This window comes from Procambarus clarkii, chromosome 58 (assembly GCF_040958095.1).
Source record: "Procambarus clarkii isolate CNS0578487 chromosome 58, FALCON_Pclarkii_2.0, whole genome shotgun sequence".
Lineage (NCBI taxonomy): Eukaryota > Metazoa > Arthropoda > Malacostraca > Decapoda > Cambaridae > Procambarus > Procambarus clarkii.
In genome coordinates, this window is record NC_091207.1 from 22,566,987 (window position 1) to 22,583,449 (window position 16,463).

The 16,463-nt window shown below is 42.1% G+C and overlaps 1 protein-coding gene across 5 annotated transcripts in view; it reads left to right on the forward strand.

Moving 5' to 3' along the window:
* Positions 1 to 11,618, forward strand: part of LOC123767886 (kinetochore protein Spc25) — a 31,639-nt gene extending 20,021 nt beyond the window's left edge. For all 5 annotated transcript variants that reach the window (XM_045757930.2, XM_045757928.2, XM_045757933.2 and 2 more), the window contains 4 exons: positions 2,438 to 2,580; positions 4,955 to 5,053; positions 6,384 to 6,488; positions 10,718 to 11,618. In XM_045757930.2, the coding sequence (XP_045613886.1) occupies positions 2,438 to 2,580; positions 4,955 to 5,053; positions 6,384 to 6,488; positions 10,718 to 10,912 (542 nt within the window). In that variant the 3' untranslated portion in view covers positions 10,913 to 11,618. The remainder of the gene's footprint in view (positions 1 to 2,437; positions 2,581 to 4,954; positions 5,054 to 6,383; positions 6,489 to 10,717) is intronic.
* Positions 11,619 to 16,463: the final 4,845 nt, after the last annotated feature.

Here is a 16,463-nt window from a genome sequence, read left to right on the forward strand (position 1 = left end):
ATAATGGGTTTCGGATAGACACTTAACTTGAATTTGTAGACAGCGTGTTGATAATGGTACACTTTTGGGTTCCATAACACTACGTCCAAGTAAATTTAACAGGAGCCGAATTTGCTCCCGTGTGAGCCTCTGGTCTAGTATAACAACAATGGCTGCCCTCCTCCTCACTCTGACGCCTGGCTTACATTGTCCACATTTCAGAAAGTGATAGAAGGGTCACATTTACTCTACTTTAATATTGATAATTAAGTTAATTTATATAAGATGTTTTTATGATGGTAAAGTCCAAAGACTAATGTATTTAAGAATAATTCCCACCATAATAGGTGGAGAATATAATAGTATGTGGTGATGATATCCCGTTTTCTTTAGACGGTAATTCCACTACAAGTTACGTTTTCTATGGGTAACTTGTTGGTAATACAGCAGAAATTATTATCTGTCTGTATGATATATTAAATGGTGTCGGATTTTCCGACAACTCTTTTCACTCTTAAATATTCACTCTTTTCACTCTTTATTTCATGTGTGTGTGTGTGTGTGTGTGTGTGTGTGTGGCACTATCTCTGTAAGCTATATACTGGAAGTCACCGAGGCCCAAGCAAAGAGTCATTTCATTACATTCGGTGCCGTTTTCTTTAGGTCCAACTCTTTCTTGTAACATTTCTTTGGCTTATAAAAGCTAAAAAATATTTTTACACATGACAGTCCTATTTGAGAACCTTACTGTGTGCTTGTTATTATGTATATGATTGATTTCCAGGTAAGGTCTCTTTCTGTAATTACATCTAGGTAATTACTATGTCCACATCTTATGGGTTAAGTATTAATTCTTCTACATTTAGAGTTTTCTTTCACTGGCACAGTGACACAGCCATCATTTCTGTCTTTCTATTTCATCATCAAACTGATGATGGGAGAGAATGCCAAATTGAGTTTTTAATTTATTTCAACTTTTTAATTGATTGATGTGTTCAGATTAATATGCAGTAAATGATATTCAAAACTTTTAATTTGACCCCAAATTAACTTATCAACCAGACATAGCTATATATGTCTGTTATTCCTAAACTTCTCCTATAGGTCAAACTAGGCTTAAATTAATTATTAATGTAACCAATATATTGTACAGTGGAACCTTGATTCAACGAACCTTTGATTCGGCAAATTTCCATTTGGAACACACTTTCCAGGCCAGATATACTTGCCTGATTCCACGAACTCTTGTTTGCTGAAGTGGGAGATGTGCGGATTTCCTTAGGATGTTGGGGCCGAGTTCACAGAATGGCGGAAAACTTGTCCAGCATATCATAGGTTAAAATTAAAGATTTCTTTTGTTAAATTAGCCTGTAGTTCATGGGAAATATTAGAGTATGAATGGCAGGTCTGTAAATATGCCTCTAATCATATTTTTAATGATTTTTGAAGATGGGCACAACAGTACAAGAAAGAGTTTGGGCTTTGGGAAAGCCATTGAGCACATTTAAACCAGATTCTATGGTTTGTTTTTATTTTGAGATTTCCTGGTTTTCGTTCTTATATATTGGCTCGTTTCTCTCTGAAAACGAGGTTTTGAGGAAAGGGCATGGGAAATATGCTAGTTGTGAATAAAATCTCTACAGACAGGTTCTCTTGGTAGGTTTCCTTCATATGACAGGTTGAAATTAAAATTTCACTCAACGAAGTCACCCCATAGAGCATGGTAAACATGAGGGTATAAATGGTTACTCTTAATATGACTCCATTCATGTTTTTAATGATTTTTGATGTTGGGTGCAACATTAGAAGAAAGAGAGTTGGGGGCCTTGGGAAAGCCATTGACCACATTTAAAACCAATTTCTATGGTTCATTTTAATTTTGAGATTTCCCAGTGTATGTTCATAAATATGGGCCTCCTGGAACCATCTGTATTCACCTAGTTGTATTCACCTAATTGTGCTTGTTGAGGGGGTTGAGCTCTGCTCTTTTGGCCCACCTCAACTGTCAATCAACTGTTACTAACTACTAATTTTGTTTTATCTGCCCCCATACACACACATCCCCAGGAAGCAGCTGTAGCAGCTGTCTAACTCCCAGATACCTGTTTACTGCTAGGTAACAGGAGCATCAGGGTGAAAGAAACTCTGCCCATTTGTCTCTGCCGGTGCAGGGAATCGAACCCGGGCCATAGGATTACTAGTCCTGCGCGCTGTCCACTCGGCTACCAGACCCCTATCTGGTAGCAGTCCGTGATTGCAAAAAATCCCTCGCTGCAACATAAATTGGGGTTGGTCTCATAGTTTGTTGAATCGAGGTTGCACTGTAATGCTAATTTCATTAATTGCATGCAATGTTTTGCAGATACAAGAAAATAAGAAGTGTGTCCTGGTTATTAGGCAAAAATGCCCCATTGCATACTAGGTTTACTACATACTGTACATACAATTTTGTTCTCAGATGATATAGCAGAATTAGAGAAGAGAGTAGAGAGCATACGTATAAACATCAGCAATGTCCATGGGGACAAAGATCGGGTGGAACAAGAGATTCAACAGCTGATGCAAGACCTGGAGCTCATTAATGTGGCAATCAGTGAAAAGGTTTGTATTTGGCTGGTGCTTGAAGATCATAGTTGTCAAGTGTACTAAAGAATACAGGTGCCAGGTGTGTAATATAGGCCCTTCTAAGTACTCAGACTCTCTAAAACTACAGGAGGAGGATGTTGCCCTCCTGTGTCAGGTTAGGTTAGTTTGGTTGTATCTATACCTACACTTGTTCTCTGGTTCACCTTGACTAGGCCAACGGGCAGGGGCCCGCCCTAACTAGATGATCTCTCAATGATTCACCTCTTTTTTTTTTTTTTCCATGCGATCATGGGTGGATCCTTAGGAAATTCTGGCCACGAGGGGGTGTTCCTCGTAGGTCTCTCTCAACAAGGACCAGACTACCGACATCATCTTGAGTCGTTTCGCTAAGCCTGGAAAAAACAGGGTGGGAAGAATCCATCTCTTGTCCACAGTCCTCGGCCTAGGTGGTTCAAGGAGTTGGGCCCTTGTCTTCCTTTGCAGTTTTGCCTGAGCTGTGTGCAAAATATCTTCTGGGTACCCCTCCCCCCCCCCCCCTATCCCTGTACATGTCCCACAGGTTTTTTAGCTGGGGATCCAGGGTTTCTTCTGTGCTATGTAGGTATGTAGATTTGTTGTGGCTTGTATGAGGCCTCCTCTCTTGCCCTGGTAAATGTTCTCAGAGTGATTACTATCCGCCGACTCCGAATGTGAGCATTCCGCAGTGCAACTTCCTGGTTTTCAGTGTTGTGGTACGAGATTCCATCTACTAGGTGACATTCCATTTCAAGAATGTTCTTTTCTTTATTCCACACTACAACTGCTGCTCCCTTGTCCACTAATTTGATGACGATATCCATCCGCAGCTTGAGTCCGGCTAAGGCTTCTCTCTCCTCTTTCGGTAGGTTACAGATGCTCCTAGTGGCCGTTTCTCCTTTTAAGGTCCGTTTTTATCTGCTGTATGGCTTCTCTTAAGCCCATCCAGGTTGTAGGCTGATTATTGTTTTATTCTCCCTGGGTGCAGGTAAGTATTTGTAATCAAGATTTTTAAATTTTTGGTGCCTGTTGTAACTTGCCTTGCTATTGCTGGAGTTTGCTCCAAACCTGGTTGATATGACTCTCCAGGTTTGTGCAGAGGATCCCTATTGTCTTCCATCATATCTTCCTGGCTGGTGGGCCTACTACAAATGAAAGTCCCTTCTCCAGCAGGGTTCGTTCATTTTCTGTGAGAGATACCTCGGAGATGACTGTCTTGGTCGTCCCTCCTTCTGTCTGGTATCCCGTTGCGACTGATCCTTCTTTGCCTTCCATCTTGCCACTCTGTTGTTGTCGGGGTTGTCTTGCTGCCTGGTGGTGGTGTTGCTCCTCAGATCCCCGGTCCCGTCTTGGTGTGTCTGGATCCACCCTGTTCCTGCTGTTCTGAAAAAAATTTGTCATTGTTCCCTCCCCCGTTATTACCCCAATAGGTGTTACAGTATTATTATTACCCCTGTAGTTGTTATTCTTACCCCCTATAGTTGTTGTTAGTGCCTCTATTATTGTTACCCCTGTAAGTAAGGGCAGTACTTACAGGGCACTTAGGGAAGAGAACCCTAGGTGCATGCAGCCTGAGTACCGGTGAAATTACTCCTAGCTCGCACACCACCGAGGACAGGACCACACCACAAGGCACAGCACTGAAACAAGTCTGAAGCCAAAGTCTCATGACCGCCAGGTCTCGCATCAGCCACAGAAGTGGGGGATGTGGATAGCCAACACAGGAGTTACAACTATTATTAGTGTACATAGTGTACAACTATTATTAGTAAGCCATTACAACTATATAGCACTGGGAAAGGATCAGGATAGTTATTTTTGATGGGACATGGGGGGGTGGGGGGGAAAAGGACTGGTGCCCAGCCACTTGTAGTACGGTCGGGGATTGAATGCCGACCTGCATGAAGCGAGACCATTGTTCTACTGACCAGCTCAAGTGAGTGGGCATTAGCCCCGAGTTACTCAGGCCTCCATCCTGTGGCATTTTGAGGAGTTAATGTGATGAGTTGTTTACTTTTTGAGAGGTTCTGTTCTGTGATCCAACATTTGAGAGAAGGAGATTGGGTATTTTATGACTTCAATTTGATTTAAGCATGTGGTTCATTCTGGCAGTGGGTAGATCTGTGATCTCCCACATATGCATCCTGCTCTGTTGATGGGACAAGTCATTGTGATATTGTGATGGATCCTGGCGAGTCAAAATTTTCACTGTAGCTTAGCGTTTCTTAAATGTCCCTTGTGTATGGGTGGCCTAAGCTTAAGGAAGTTAATGCTGGTGTTCAGAAAGTAGTGTTTCATTTAATCTTTAAGACATTTTATTGTCTTTAAAGATTAAGAAATTTAACACAAAACTAAATAACTTATTACTTTCCAGATCACAGAGAGAGATGAGCTAAAGGAGAAACTAGATGAACTTAAGAAAAGAGTGAAAGAAAAGGAGGAGGTGGTGGTGAACACAGAGAAAAGCACAAAGGTAAATTGCTGATGGTTGTTAATGGCGTATGTGTAACTGAGCACAAGTGGCAAGAGATGTAGACAAAGACAAGCTGTTCTGGTGTGTCATGTGTCCACCTCACCGTAGGCAGTGTGTATAAAGCCTGTGTACCATCCTGGTGTCATGTGTCTACCTCACCGTAGGCAGTGTGTATAAAGCCTGTATACCATCCTGGTGTCATGTGTCTACCTCACCGTAGGCAGTGTGTATAAAGCCTGTGTACCATCCTGGTGAATCATGTATTCCATTGCTCCCACAGCTGGTATTCCATTACTCCCCCCCCCAGCAGGTATTCCATTACTCCCCCCCCCCCCCCAACTGGTATTCCATTACTCCCACCTCCAGCTGGTAAATATAAACTCCAAAAGCCCGACGTACCACCCACAGCAAACAAAGTGACATCGCATTACTCCCGTGATCGCTAATCAAGCACAATAAAATGTGTATACTCTTTACGACTTATATATAAGGCATATAAGGTCCAAAACCGCAGCGCGCCCCTCCCACAGCAAAGTGCGAATGCTGGGCACAGGTTTTAACGGACGACGCAATGCTGAGTTGTTACCGAGCCAAAGTGTTATTAATAGTACTGTAGTACTAGTATTATCTTGTAATATTCATGATACAGTACATATTTTGTAATTTACCATAATCATATTGTATTAGGTGTGTATATTGAGAGTGGGAGAAAGAGTAAAAGAGTGAGAGTGTGAGAGTGAGAGTTTTAAGAACACTGATTATAAGAATGTATGTACTGAACAGAATTGTTGGTGGCCCGTTGGCAGTTGACTAAAATGATTGTGAATGAAATACCGTATAATCGGGAAAAATCAAGGAAAGATGGTGCAGAGTGCACTGACCCAGCTTTTGAAATTCCAGACAGGAATAGTACAGCAGATTCTTTATTGAAAATTTTGTATTCAGTTCAATTCTATATATTGTATAAGCATTTAAGAAATAAAAAAATTATGAAAAAGTTTGATAAATTATGATTTATAATAACACAAAAACGGCATATAACCATGCTTCACTGAAATGTGTTTTACATTTTTATCGACGAAAACACAAATCGTTCCAAATCACACTGAACAAAACCAGGAGTCGACTATATTGCATATAAGAATGTGTCCCAAAACTTCATCCAGCTAAGCTGTATTTGGTCTACTTGAATCTCTGTATTATCAAACACTGATGAATAAGTTAACTAACATCTGTATAACAAATGCATTTTGAGAATTGTTTTCTTCATGCCATGAAGCACATTTAGTAATAGTTGACAAGCGTTTCTCATTGTAATTGTATGTTGCAGGAATCCATGAGCAACATAGAACGTGGTGCGTTGCTGTTCCAGTCCCATCTTGGATTAAACATGAAATGCACCAACCGCAATACCCTTCTCTTCATATTCACTCAGGTAAGTGAAATGGTTAGTAATACCATTACTATCAAGCCTAATAATGGTAGGCTTGTATATTTATATCTTAATGTTTATTTTATATATGGGAATTGCTAGCAACATGAACATCCTTCCACCAAGTATAAGAAATATTGCCATAACAGAAGTGGAAGTTTTCAAGAAGAAAATGGACACATTTATGCAGAAAGTTCTAGATCAGCATAGTTGTGTTCAGTGTGTGGACCTGATGGAGCAAGTTATCACCAAACATACCTGTACCTGAGCCAGGCTTGGAGGGTAGAAAATCTCAAAAAAGGCTTCATATGAAGACTACTGATTAGTCAACCAAAGCCTGGCAAACTAGCAGTGACCTGAATGGACCCATTTTATAAGTAAAATTTAGTAAAAATAAGTAAAGAGTTTATTATAACATCCCCCCGTTTGCATAAAATCAAGTGTTCACATTTTTTTTTATCTTTGTAAAATGATAAATTTCCTTCCCTGAACATGTAAAAAAAAAAAAAAAAATTCACTTTGGCTGTGGGGACGTGGAGAAGGGGGCGTCACTGGTTGCCCGTGCGTGAAGCTCCCAGAGGTGGTCATGCGGGCCATTCAAGCACCTCGAGTTGCCACAAATATATTTTCAATTATTTGTTCTTTTATTATATGTTTAAGGGTTACAAGATATACATTGGTTGATACAAAGAGTGCTTAAAGGTTATGGATCTCTTGAAGCTCTTCCGCTTCAGGACTAGAACCGAGGATGCAGCAGGCGTTATCCCTCTGAATCGCCACACTGAGGCGCTGAAACAAAAAACTGGCAGCTCTTGGGTCCCTGGTAACGTCAATGAGCTTGGAGCCCAATTCCTTGAGAAATCCCAAGGCACTCTTGCCCCAGAGGCCATGCATCGCAGACTCTATGGGAACAAAGATGTATTGACCTTCCAATCCCCCAGGATACTGTGCATGCTCCGGTACTTTTTCTCGCCCTCATATTGGACATAGGCAAGGACACAACCTATAGTACTGTATCATCCTTTGCAGATGACACTAGGATTTTTATGAGAGTAGACAACATAGAGGACACGGCAAACCTCCAATCAGACATAAATCGGGTCTTTCTATGGGCTTCAGATAATATGGTGTTTAACGAAGATAAGTTCCAGCTCATGTGCTACGGAAAAAATGAAAATATAAAAACGGAAACCACGTACAAAACAGTCAAATCATAACGTAGAACGAAAAGCTACTTGAGCACTATGACAAAGTCACTGAGGCATTAGAAGAAAAACAGAATGCTGATGTGATATACACGGACTTCGCAAAGGCTTTCGATAAATGTGACCATGGCGTGATAGCACACAAAATGAAGTTAATGGGAATAACCGGTAAAGTAGGACGCAGGATACTCAGTTTTCTGTCAAACAGGACTCGGCGAGTAATAGTCAACCATATAAAATCTAGTCCGAGCGCAGTTAAAAGCTCTGTACCTCAGGGTACAGTCTTTGCACCGCTGCTTTTCCTTATTCTCATATCAGATATAGACAAAAATACAAGTCGCAGCTTCGTATCATCCTTTGCAGATGACACAAAAATCAGTATGAAAATTTCCTCAGTTGAAGACATTGAAAAACTGCAAGCTGATATTAATAAAGTTTTTGACTGGGCATCAGAAAATAACATGATGTTTAACAGTGATAAATTCCAGGTACTCGGGTATGGTAAAAATGAGGACCTTAAACATAATACAGGGTACAAAACACAATCAAATATGCCCATAGTAGGAAAACAGCATGTAAAGGATTTGGGAATAATGATGTCTGACGACCTAACGTTTAGGGAGCATAACCAAGCAAATATTGCGACAGCCAGAAAAATGATAAGATGGATTACGAGAACTTTCAAATCCAGGGATCCCATCACAATGGTTGTACTCTTCAAGTCACTTGTGTTGTCCTGTCTTGAGTACTGCTCAGTACTCACTTCCCCCTTCAGAGCAGGAGAGATTGCTGAAATAGAGGGAATACAGAGAACATATACGGCACGCATAGATGCGATAAAGCACCTAAATTATTGGGACCGTCTCAAAGCCCTCCAAATGTACTCACTAGAAAGAAGACGAGAGAGATATCAAATAATATACACCTGGAAGATACTGGAGGGCCAAGTACCAAATCTACACAGTAAAATAACAACGTACTGGAGTGAACGATATGGAAGAAAATGCAGAATAGAACTAGTGAAGAGCAGGGGTGCCATAGGCACAATCGGAGAACACTGTATAAACATCAGAGGTCCACGGTTGTTCAACACCCTCCTAGCAAGCATAAGAAATATTGCCAGAACAACCGTGGACATCTTCAAGAGGAAACAAGATTTATTCCTCCAAGGAGTGCCGGACCAACCGGGCTGTGGTGGGTATGTGGGCCAGTGGGCCGCTCCAAGCAACAGCCTAGTGGACCAAACTCTCACAAGTCAAGCCTGGCCTCGGGCTGGGCTTGGGGAGTAGAAGAACTCCCAGAACCCCATCAACCAGGAAAAGGATTTGGGTGTACTCATGTCGGAAGACCTTGCATTTAAAGAACACAATAAAGTAGCCGTCATAACTGCAAGAAAAATGACAGGTTGGATAACAAGAACCTTTCACACTAGAGATGCTATACCAATGATGATACTTTTCAAGACGCTAGTGCTCTCTAGAGTGGAATACTGCTGCACAATGACAGCCCCTTTCAAAGCTGGAGAAAATGCTGACCTGGAGAGAGTGCAGAGAACCTTTACTTCTAGAATCCACTCGGTAAAGCATCTAAACTATTGGGACCGACTAAAGAGCCTAAATCTGTATTTCTCTTGAGTGCAGGTGGTAGAGATACATAATAATTTACACATGGAAAATATTAGAGGGGCTGGTCCCAAACTTGCACACATAAATAACATCACATGAGACCAGAGGGCATGGCAGGATGTGCAGAATACCCTCGTTGAAAAGCTGAGGTGCAACAGGTACTCTGAGAGAGAACTCTATCAACATCAGAGGCCTGAGACTTTTCAACACGCTTCCACTGCACATAAGGGGCATAACTGGCTGACCCCTCACAGTGTTCAAGAGAACTGGATAAGCACCTCCAAAGGATACCTGATCAACCAGGCTGTGACTCGTACGTCAGGCTGCGAGCAGCCGTGTCCAACAGCCTGCCTAGTTGACCAGTCCAGCAACGAGGAGGCCTGGTCGATGACCGGGCCGCTGGGTCACTAAGCCTTAAAATCACCTCAAGGTAAGCTTGTGAAGTGCAAGGTAGTCTTGAAAAGATTATAGGAAAAGATCAATTTGTAAGGTTGTCTTGAAAAGATCGCTTTGTAATGCTCCCCTCACTGGAAGAAATTCAGGTATTCTGGAAGAAATTAAGCCATTCTGGAAGAGATTCAGCTATTCCTGAAAATATCTATGGAAAACACTACCATGGAAGCTGGTAACACTGTTCATCTATGCTACTTGTATCAGATGCATCATCACTGAACACAGAAAACGATTTATCTGTTTCATCTATATAAATTGGAGACGGCATAGGTGGGTAAGGGTGGTGCTTAAAGCTACAACTGGATACGCCTTCTGCATCGTCCTCATAGGTGCTGTATCACTTGCATCCGACCTTTGTGTTAGGTCCTTATTGCGCCTAACTTCACCAATATTATGACCCTTATGTTCTTCAAACAATAAGGTTTGAATTTCTCTGACAGCGTGCGATCTTTCAACACTGCAGTCGGACAGGTGTTTGAGAGCCAGAGGTGCGTGTGCCTCCCATGGTTGCTCACTTGGTACTAACCCAGCCAGCAGCCCTAGGGCATTCTGGGAATTTTTTTTAAAGATGGCTGCCTCTCACTGGAGGTCCTAAGAGTCCATTTCGCACACAACCAACCTCGCGCACATTTAGAATGGGGTGCGAAAAAATAAAAAAAGAGTTTTCTCAGTTGGCGCAGTTTCCCACAGACTGAGAATACTCGGTTGGCACAGTTCAGTGGTTAAAAGCTAAAAAGAAATTTATATTAATACTGCTACAGAATTGTTGATGCTAGTGTTTAAGAACAGTGGTTATAAGAATATATGTACAGTGTTGATATATATGAGGGTATATTTAAAGAATATTAAAATATAGGGGGTGTGATGGCTGTATTGCCAATGAGTATTTACAGGTGGGGAATTGCTAGTTACTGTATATTAAATAAAATACGGCATTCATCTGTTACAGGTGAATCGATCCAAGCCCAATGAAGAATACATACTGGAACTGACGATTGAGGGGCAAAAGTATCGTCTTCTTCGTTCAGTTCCGGAAATTTCCAATCTACAAGAACTAGAGAACAAACTCAATGAAACTAACAACTTCTCTGGCTGCATTGTGCATATTCGAAAACTTTACCAGAAAATGCAAAAATGGTGTTAGGTGGGTCATTTCACTATGCCTAAAGTTGATATTATAGAACCTTTTTACTTCAACCCCTTTAGGTGCAGTACTAATTTTAGCCCAGTCCCTACCGAGGATCGAAATGTCATCATAAAATGTTTAAATTCTCATTTCTAGTTTGAAAAAACACCTGCTCTTTTCAGCTGTGCCATTGTATTTTGTTTTGATTTTTAAAACAAATTTCATGGTGAAAATATAATTAAACCCAAATTTCTTTTTAGGGCAGAGGACCTGGTTAAACATCACAAAAATTTGAAAATACTTTTCTGAAAATGTGAATAGATTTTGTTTGCCGATTTGTAAATCCATTGCTCTGTGTCGACTGCTATTGCCTAGCTCAATAATATAATTAAGGTTCTCAAACTGTGTTCATCTCCTAATGCCTTTATACATACAGGTACTTGAGGACTAGCTACCCGAGATATCAGAATAGGATGTATAGTTACACTAATTAGAAATATACAGTCATATTTTATTTACATATTTACACCTCATGGCTGATATAATAAATGCTATCAAAGAAATTAAAGATAACGGTACTATGTCTATATCTTATTAGATTTTTTCTTGAATATGCTGTCTAAATCTTCATTTCTTATTTAGAAAATTATTTGCTTTAATATATGATGCTTTTTCTCTATCATTATACAACTTTTACTAGTTTTTTAAATAAATAATTTCTTCAGGAATGTTTTAATAACCCGGACAATATTACAGGTTCCATGTAACAGGATGAGAGCTACGCTTAGTGTCCTGTCTTCCCTGTACTGTCACTTTGAAATTAATGAGAGTTTTGGCATCCACTGCCTTCTTACTTGTTCCAACCATCTACCAGTCTGTTTTGCAAAAGTTCTTCCTGATGTCTCTCTGACCTGTTTGCATCTCTAATTCAAGTTTTAGCTATACTAAAAATGCTGTCGAGATGAACGGGCACAGCTACAAGACGGGCCACACACACAAATCTGTACCCTGTACTTAAACCATTTTGATAGACTTTAACACAGTTCTGTCCTCACGAGAACAAATTCCCTTCCGACTAGGCCATTTTGGGTATTACCTTCCCGCCCCAAATAACTTAATCAATCAGCAGTCCATCATTGCATTCGTGTATATTTTCTACTTAAAAAAATTTAAGATTTGACCCATTCTATCAATGTGGAGAACGTGAATTATAATACAAATGGAAATTGTGACAGTACGTTTCCTCTCTTATCATAACCATAGAGGAAATCCAGTCGAAAACCTGAAGTAGTCAACTCGCCATGGGGTATCCTCCTAAGTGCAGTAGAGTGAGAAACTCTAAAGATGACCTATTATCCAGCCATACTTCGCTCTCTTGGCCAACTGGAACAGATGTTCCCGGCAACTCTTCTCAGTGGAGTACAGGAATTCCCTCATCCAGTGCCCACAGTATAACCTGTGACAAAAGTGGGGCTCATGATTATGCTGCAAATACCTGTGGGAGAGGTCAGGTACCCCCTGCTGAACTGCTAAAAACTTACATTGATACTCCTACTATGGTTCTACATTGATAGACACTATGAATTAACATTTGCTTCTGTATCTTGGCCTTGTTGTCCAGTGCTGACACTTAACACTTTGATGTTCTGGGTGCACATGCGTCACACTACCCCGGGTGGGTTTGGGCATTCCGCGGGAGTGCGTGGTAATTCTGAAAAGTGTGTAATCTTTTCAACTTTGTTACCTCAATTCTCGCCCTAGTTTTTTCAATTTGGTATTATTGTGTTTGCAATAGAATTCTCTACAGGACTAAAGGCATATGAAGTCCAAATACCCAGCGTACTATCCGCAACAAACAGAGAAAGTAAGAGCATGTTACCCGGGAGCACGCAGGACCGATAAAATGTGTACACTCCTTTTACTTTGGTCACCTCAATTCTCGTCCTAGGTCTTTCATTTTAGTATCAATGTGTTCGCAATAGAATTCTCTACAGGACTAAAGGCATATAAAGTCTAAATGCCCAGCGTACCATCTGCAACAAACAGAGAAAGTGAGAGCGTGTTACCCGGGAGCGTACAACACCGATAAAATGTGTACACTCCTTTCACTTTGGTCACCTCAATACTCGTTCTAGGTTTTTCATTTTGGTATCAATGTGTTCGTAATAGAATTCCCAACAGGAATATATGCATATAATGTCAAAAACAGCGGCACACTCCACCCGCCAACAAGATGAAAGTTACCCGAAAGAGTGCTGCACCACCCCAAGGCGCCTCTTATTACAATAGAGCGCGCGGTCATACCGAAATGTGTGTACTCTCTTCAACTTTGTCATCTCAATTCTCGTCCTAGGTTTTCCAATTTGGTATCGATGTGTTCGCAATAGAATTCTCTACAGGACTAAATGCATATAAAGCCCAAAAGCCCGGCGAGAAAGTGAGAGCGTGTTACCCGGGAGCGTGCAAGAGCAATAAAATGTGTACACTCTCTTCACTTTAGACATCTCAATTCTTGTCCTAGATCTTTCATTTTGGTATCATTGTGCTCGCAATAGAATTCCCTACAGGAGTATATGCAAATATAAAGTCCAAAACCCCGGCGTCCCACCCACAGCAAACAGAGAACGTGACGGTGCGTTACCGCAGTGAGCACTAATATAGAGCAATAAAATGGGTATACTCTTTTCAACTTTGTTACCTCAATTCTGGTCCTAGGTCTTTCATTTTGGTATCATTGTATTCACAATGAAATTCCCTACAGGTGTGTTTGCATGTAATGTCCAAAACTGCGGTGCGGCCCTCCCGAAACCGTCGCCAATTTGCCGCCAAAAATCACGCAATGCTGCGTCATTACCGGGCCAAAGTGTTAACTGAAGCCTTTCCATGCCTGTGTAGATTGAAGAAATAGAACAAACGTTGAAGCGATCATACGAGTCTGAGGAAATGGAATTAGAACAGAAAGCTATACAAGATATGAAGAAAAATCCAAAATATTTTTCCACATATGCAAAATCAAAAACCTCCTCCAGTACAGTATTGGACTTTTACTTACAACTGAAGGTTTGTACACAGAGGATAACAAAGAAATTGGTGAAATCCTAAAAGGCTAGTATGAGAATATGTTTAGCACCCCAATAAACATTGAAGTTGAAGATCCTGACAGTATTTATGAACGACATCCAAGCTACAAATAATATAACCGATATTAACACGAACTTGGAAGAATTTGAAAAAAAATTTGATAACATGCTCATGCACTCGGCCCCTAGTCCTGACTTGTGAAATTCAGTACAGTATTCATAAAGAACTGTAACGTACCAGTACTGTGAGTATTCAGTGTAATATGGAGAAAGAGCTTGGATACAGGGGAGATACCAGCAGCACTTAAATCAGCAGAAATAGCTCCATTACTCAAGGGAGGTAGTAAAACGTTATGAAAATATTATAGACCACTGAACATCAACGACGGAATAAAACGATGCATTGCCCATCACCACTTGGTCTTCTGATCTAAGAGCTCGCTTTCTGATGACACTTTGCGCTGATTCTTGACTCGTACTTTGAATTTCAATACTAAATTGCTACCTCAAATACTGGCATTTTATCCTACCTTATTTAATTAAATGTGATTTGTACTGCTGGGCACATTGTTTTTGCAGCTCGGTCTCTGACCAGGCTGTTAGATGATGCTGCTATCCTGAACCCATAACCTGGATGATTGGGTATGTTTGGAGGTGTTCATAGACCCCAGAATTTAGTTCCAAACTAGATTGACTCGCCTTCCCCTCCATACAACACCTTCCTCGTATATTGCATTTAGTAATGCCACTGCCACTGACATTAAGGGTGGTAAACACTCTTGGTTAACTCTTGGCAAGACTTGACAGTACGAAGTCTCTACTCCCTCAGTAGGATAGCCCTACTATAGTGTTAACCTAGTCTTATAAACTTCACAGAAAATACGACACAGAAAATCGCGCTATTTTTGGCCGGTAGCGGCGAAAATCGCGATTTTTGCCCGCCAGCTGCGAAAATCGCATGTTTTTGACCGCTAGCGGCGAAAATCGCGCGGTTTTTAGCCGGTAGCGGCGAAAATCGCGCTATTTTTGCCCGCCAGCTGCAAAAATCGCATAATTTCTGGCCGCTAGCGGCGAAAATCGCCCCATTTTTGGCCGCTAGCGGCGAAAATAGCCCCTTTATTGGCCGCTAGCGGCGAAAATCGGTCGATTTTTGGCAGGTAGCGGCGAAAATCGCATGGTTTCTGGCCGCTAGCGGCGAAAATCGCACGGTTTTTGGCCGCAAGCGGCAAAAATCGTGCTATTTTTGGCCGGTAGCAGCGAAAATAGCGATTTTTGCACGCCAGCTGTGAAAATCGCATGGTTTTTGGCCGCTAGACGCGAAAATCGCACTATTTTTGGCCGGTAGCGGCGAAAATCGCGATTTTTGCCCGCCAGCTGCGAAAATCGCATGTTTTTGGCCGCTAGCGGCGAAAATCGCGCGGTTTTTGGCCGGTAGCGGCGAAAATCGCGCTATTATGCCCGCCAGCTGCAAAAATCGCATAGTTTCTGGCCGCTAGCGGCGAAAATCGCGCGAATTTTGGCCGCTAGCAGGGAAATTCGCACGGTTTTTGGCCGCAAGCGGCGAAAATCGCGCTATTTTTGGCCGGTAGCGGCGAAAATCGCGATTTTTGCACGCCAGCTGCGAAAATCGCATGGTTTTTGGCCGCTAGACGCGAAAATCGCGCTATTTTTGGTCGGTAGCGGCGAAAATCGCGATTTTTGCATGCCAGCTGCGAAAATCGCATGGTTTTTGGCCGCTAGACGCGAAAATCGCGTTATTTTTAGTCGGTTATAGGCAAAAATCGCGATTTTTGCCCGTCAGCTGCGAAAATCACATGTTTTTGGGCGGCTAGCGGCGAAAATCGCGCGGTTTTTGGCCGATAGCGGCGAAAATCGCACGTTTTTTTGGCGGTAGCGGCGAAAATCGCGCTATTTTTGCCCGGTAGCGCCGAAAATCGCGATTTTTGCCCGCCAGCTGCGAAAATCGCATGTTTTTGGCCGCTAGCAGCGAAAATCGCGCGGTTTTTAGCCGGTAGCGGCAAAAATCGCGCTATTTTTGCCCGCCAGCTGCAAAAATCGCATAATTTCTGGCCGCTAGCGGCGAAAATCGCCCCATTTTTGGCTGCTAGCGGCGAAAATTGCCCGTTTTTTCGGCCGCTAGCGCCGAAAATCGGTCGATTTTTGGCAGGTAGCGGCGAAATTCGCGTGATTTTTGCCCGCCAGCTGCAAAAATCGCATGGTTTCTGGCCGCTAGCGTCGAAAATAGCGCGGTTTTCGGCCGTTAGCGGCAAAAATCGCCCGATTTTTGGCCGCTAGCAGCGAAAACCGCACGGTTTTTGGCCGCAAGCGGCGAAAATCGCGCTATTTTTGGCCGGTAGCGGCGAAAATCGCGATTTTTGCACGCCAGCTGCCAAAATCGCATGTTTTTGGCCGCTAGCGGCGAAAATCGCGCGGTTTTTGGCCGGTAGCGGCGAAAATCGCGCTATTTTTGCCCACCAGCTGCAAAAATC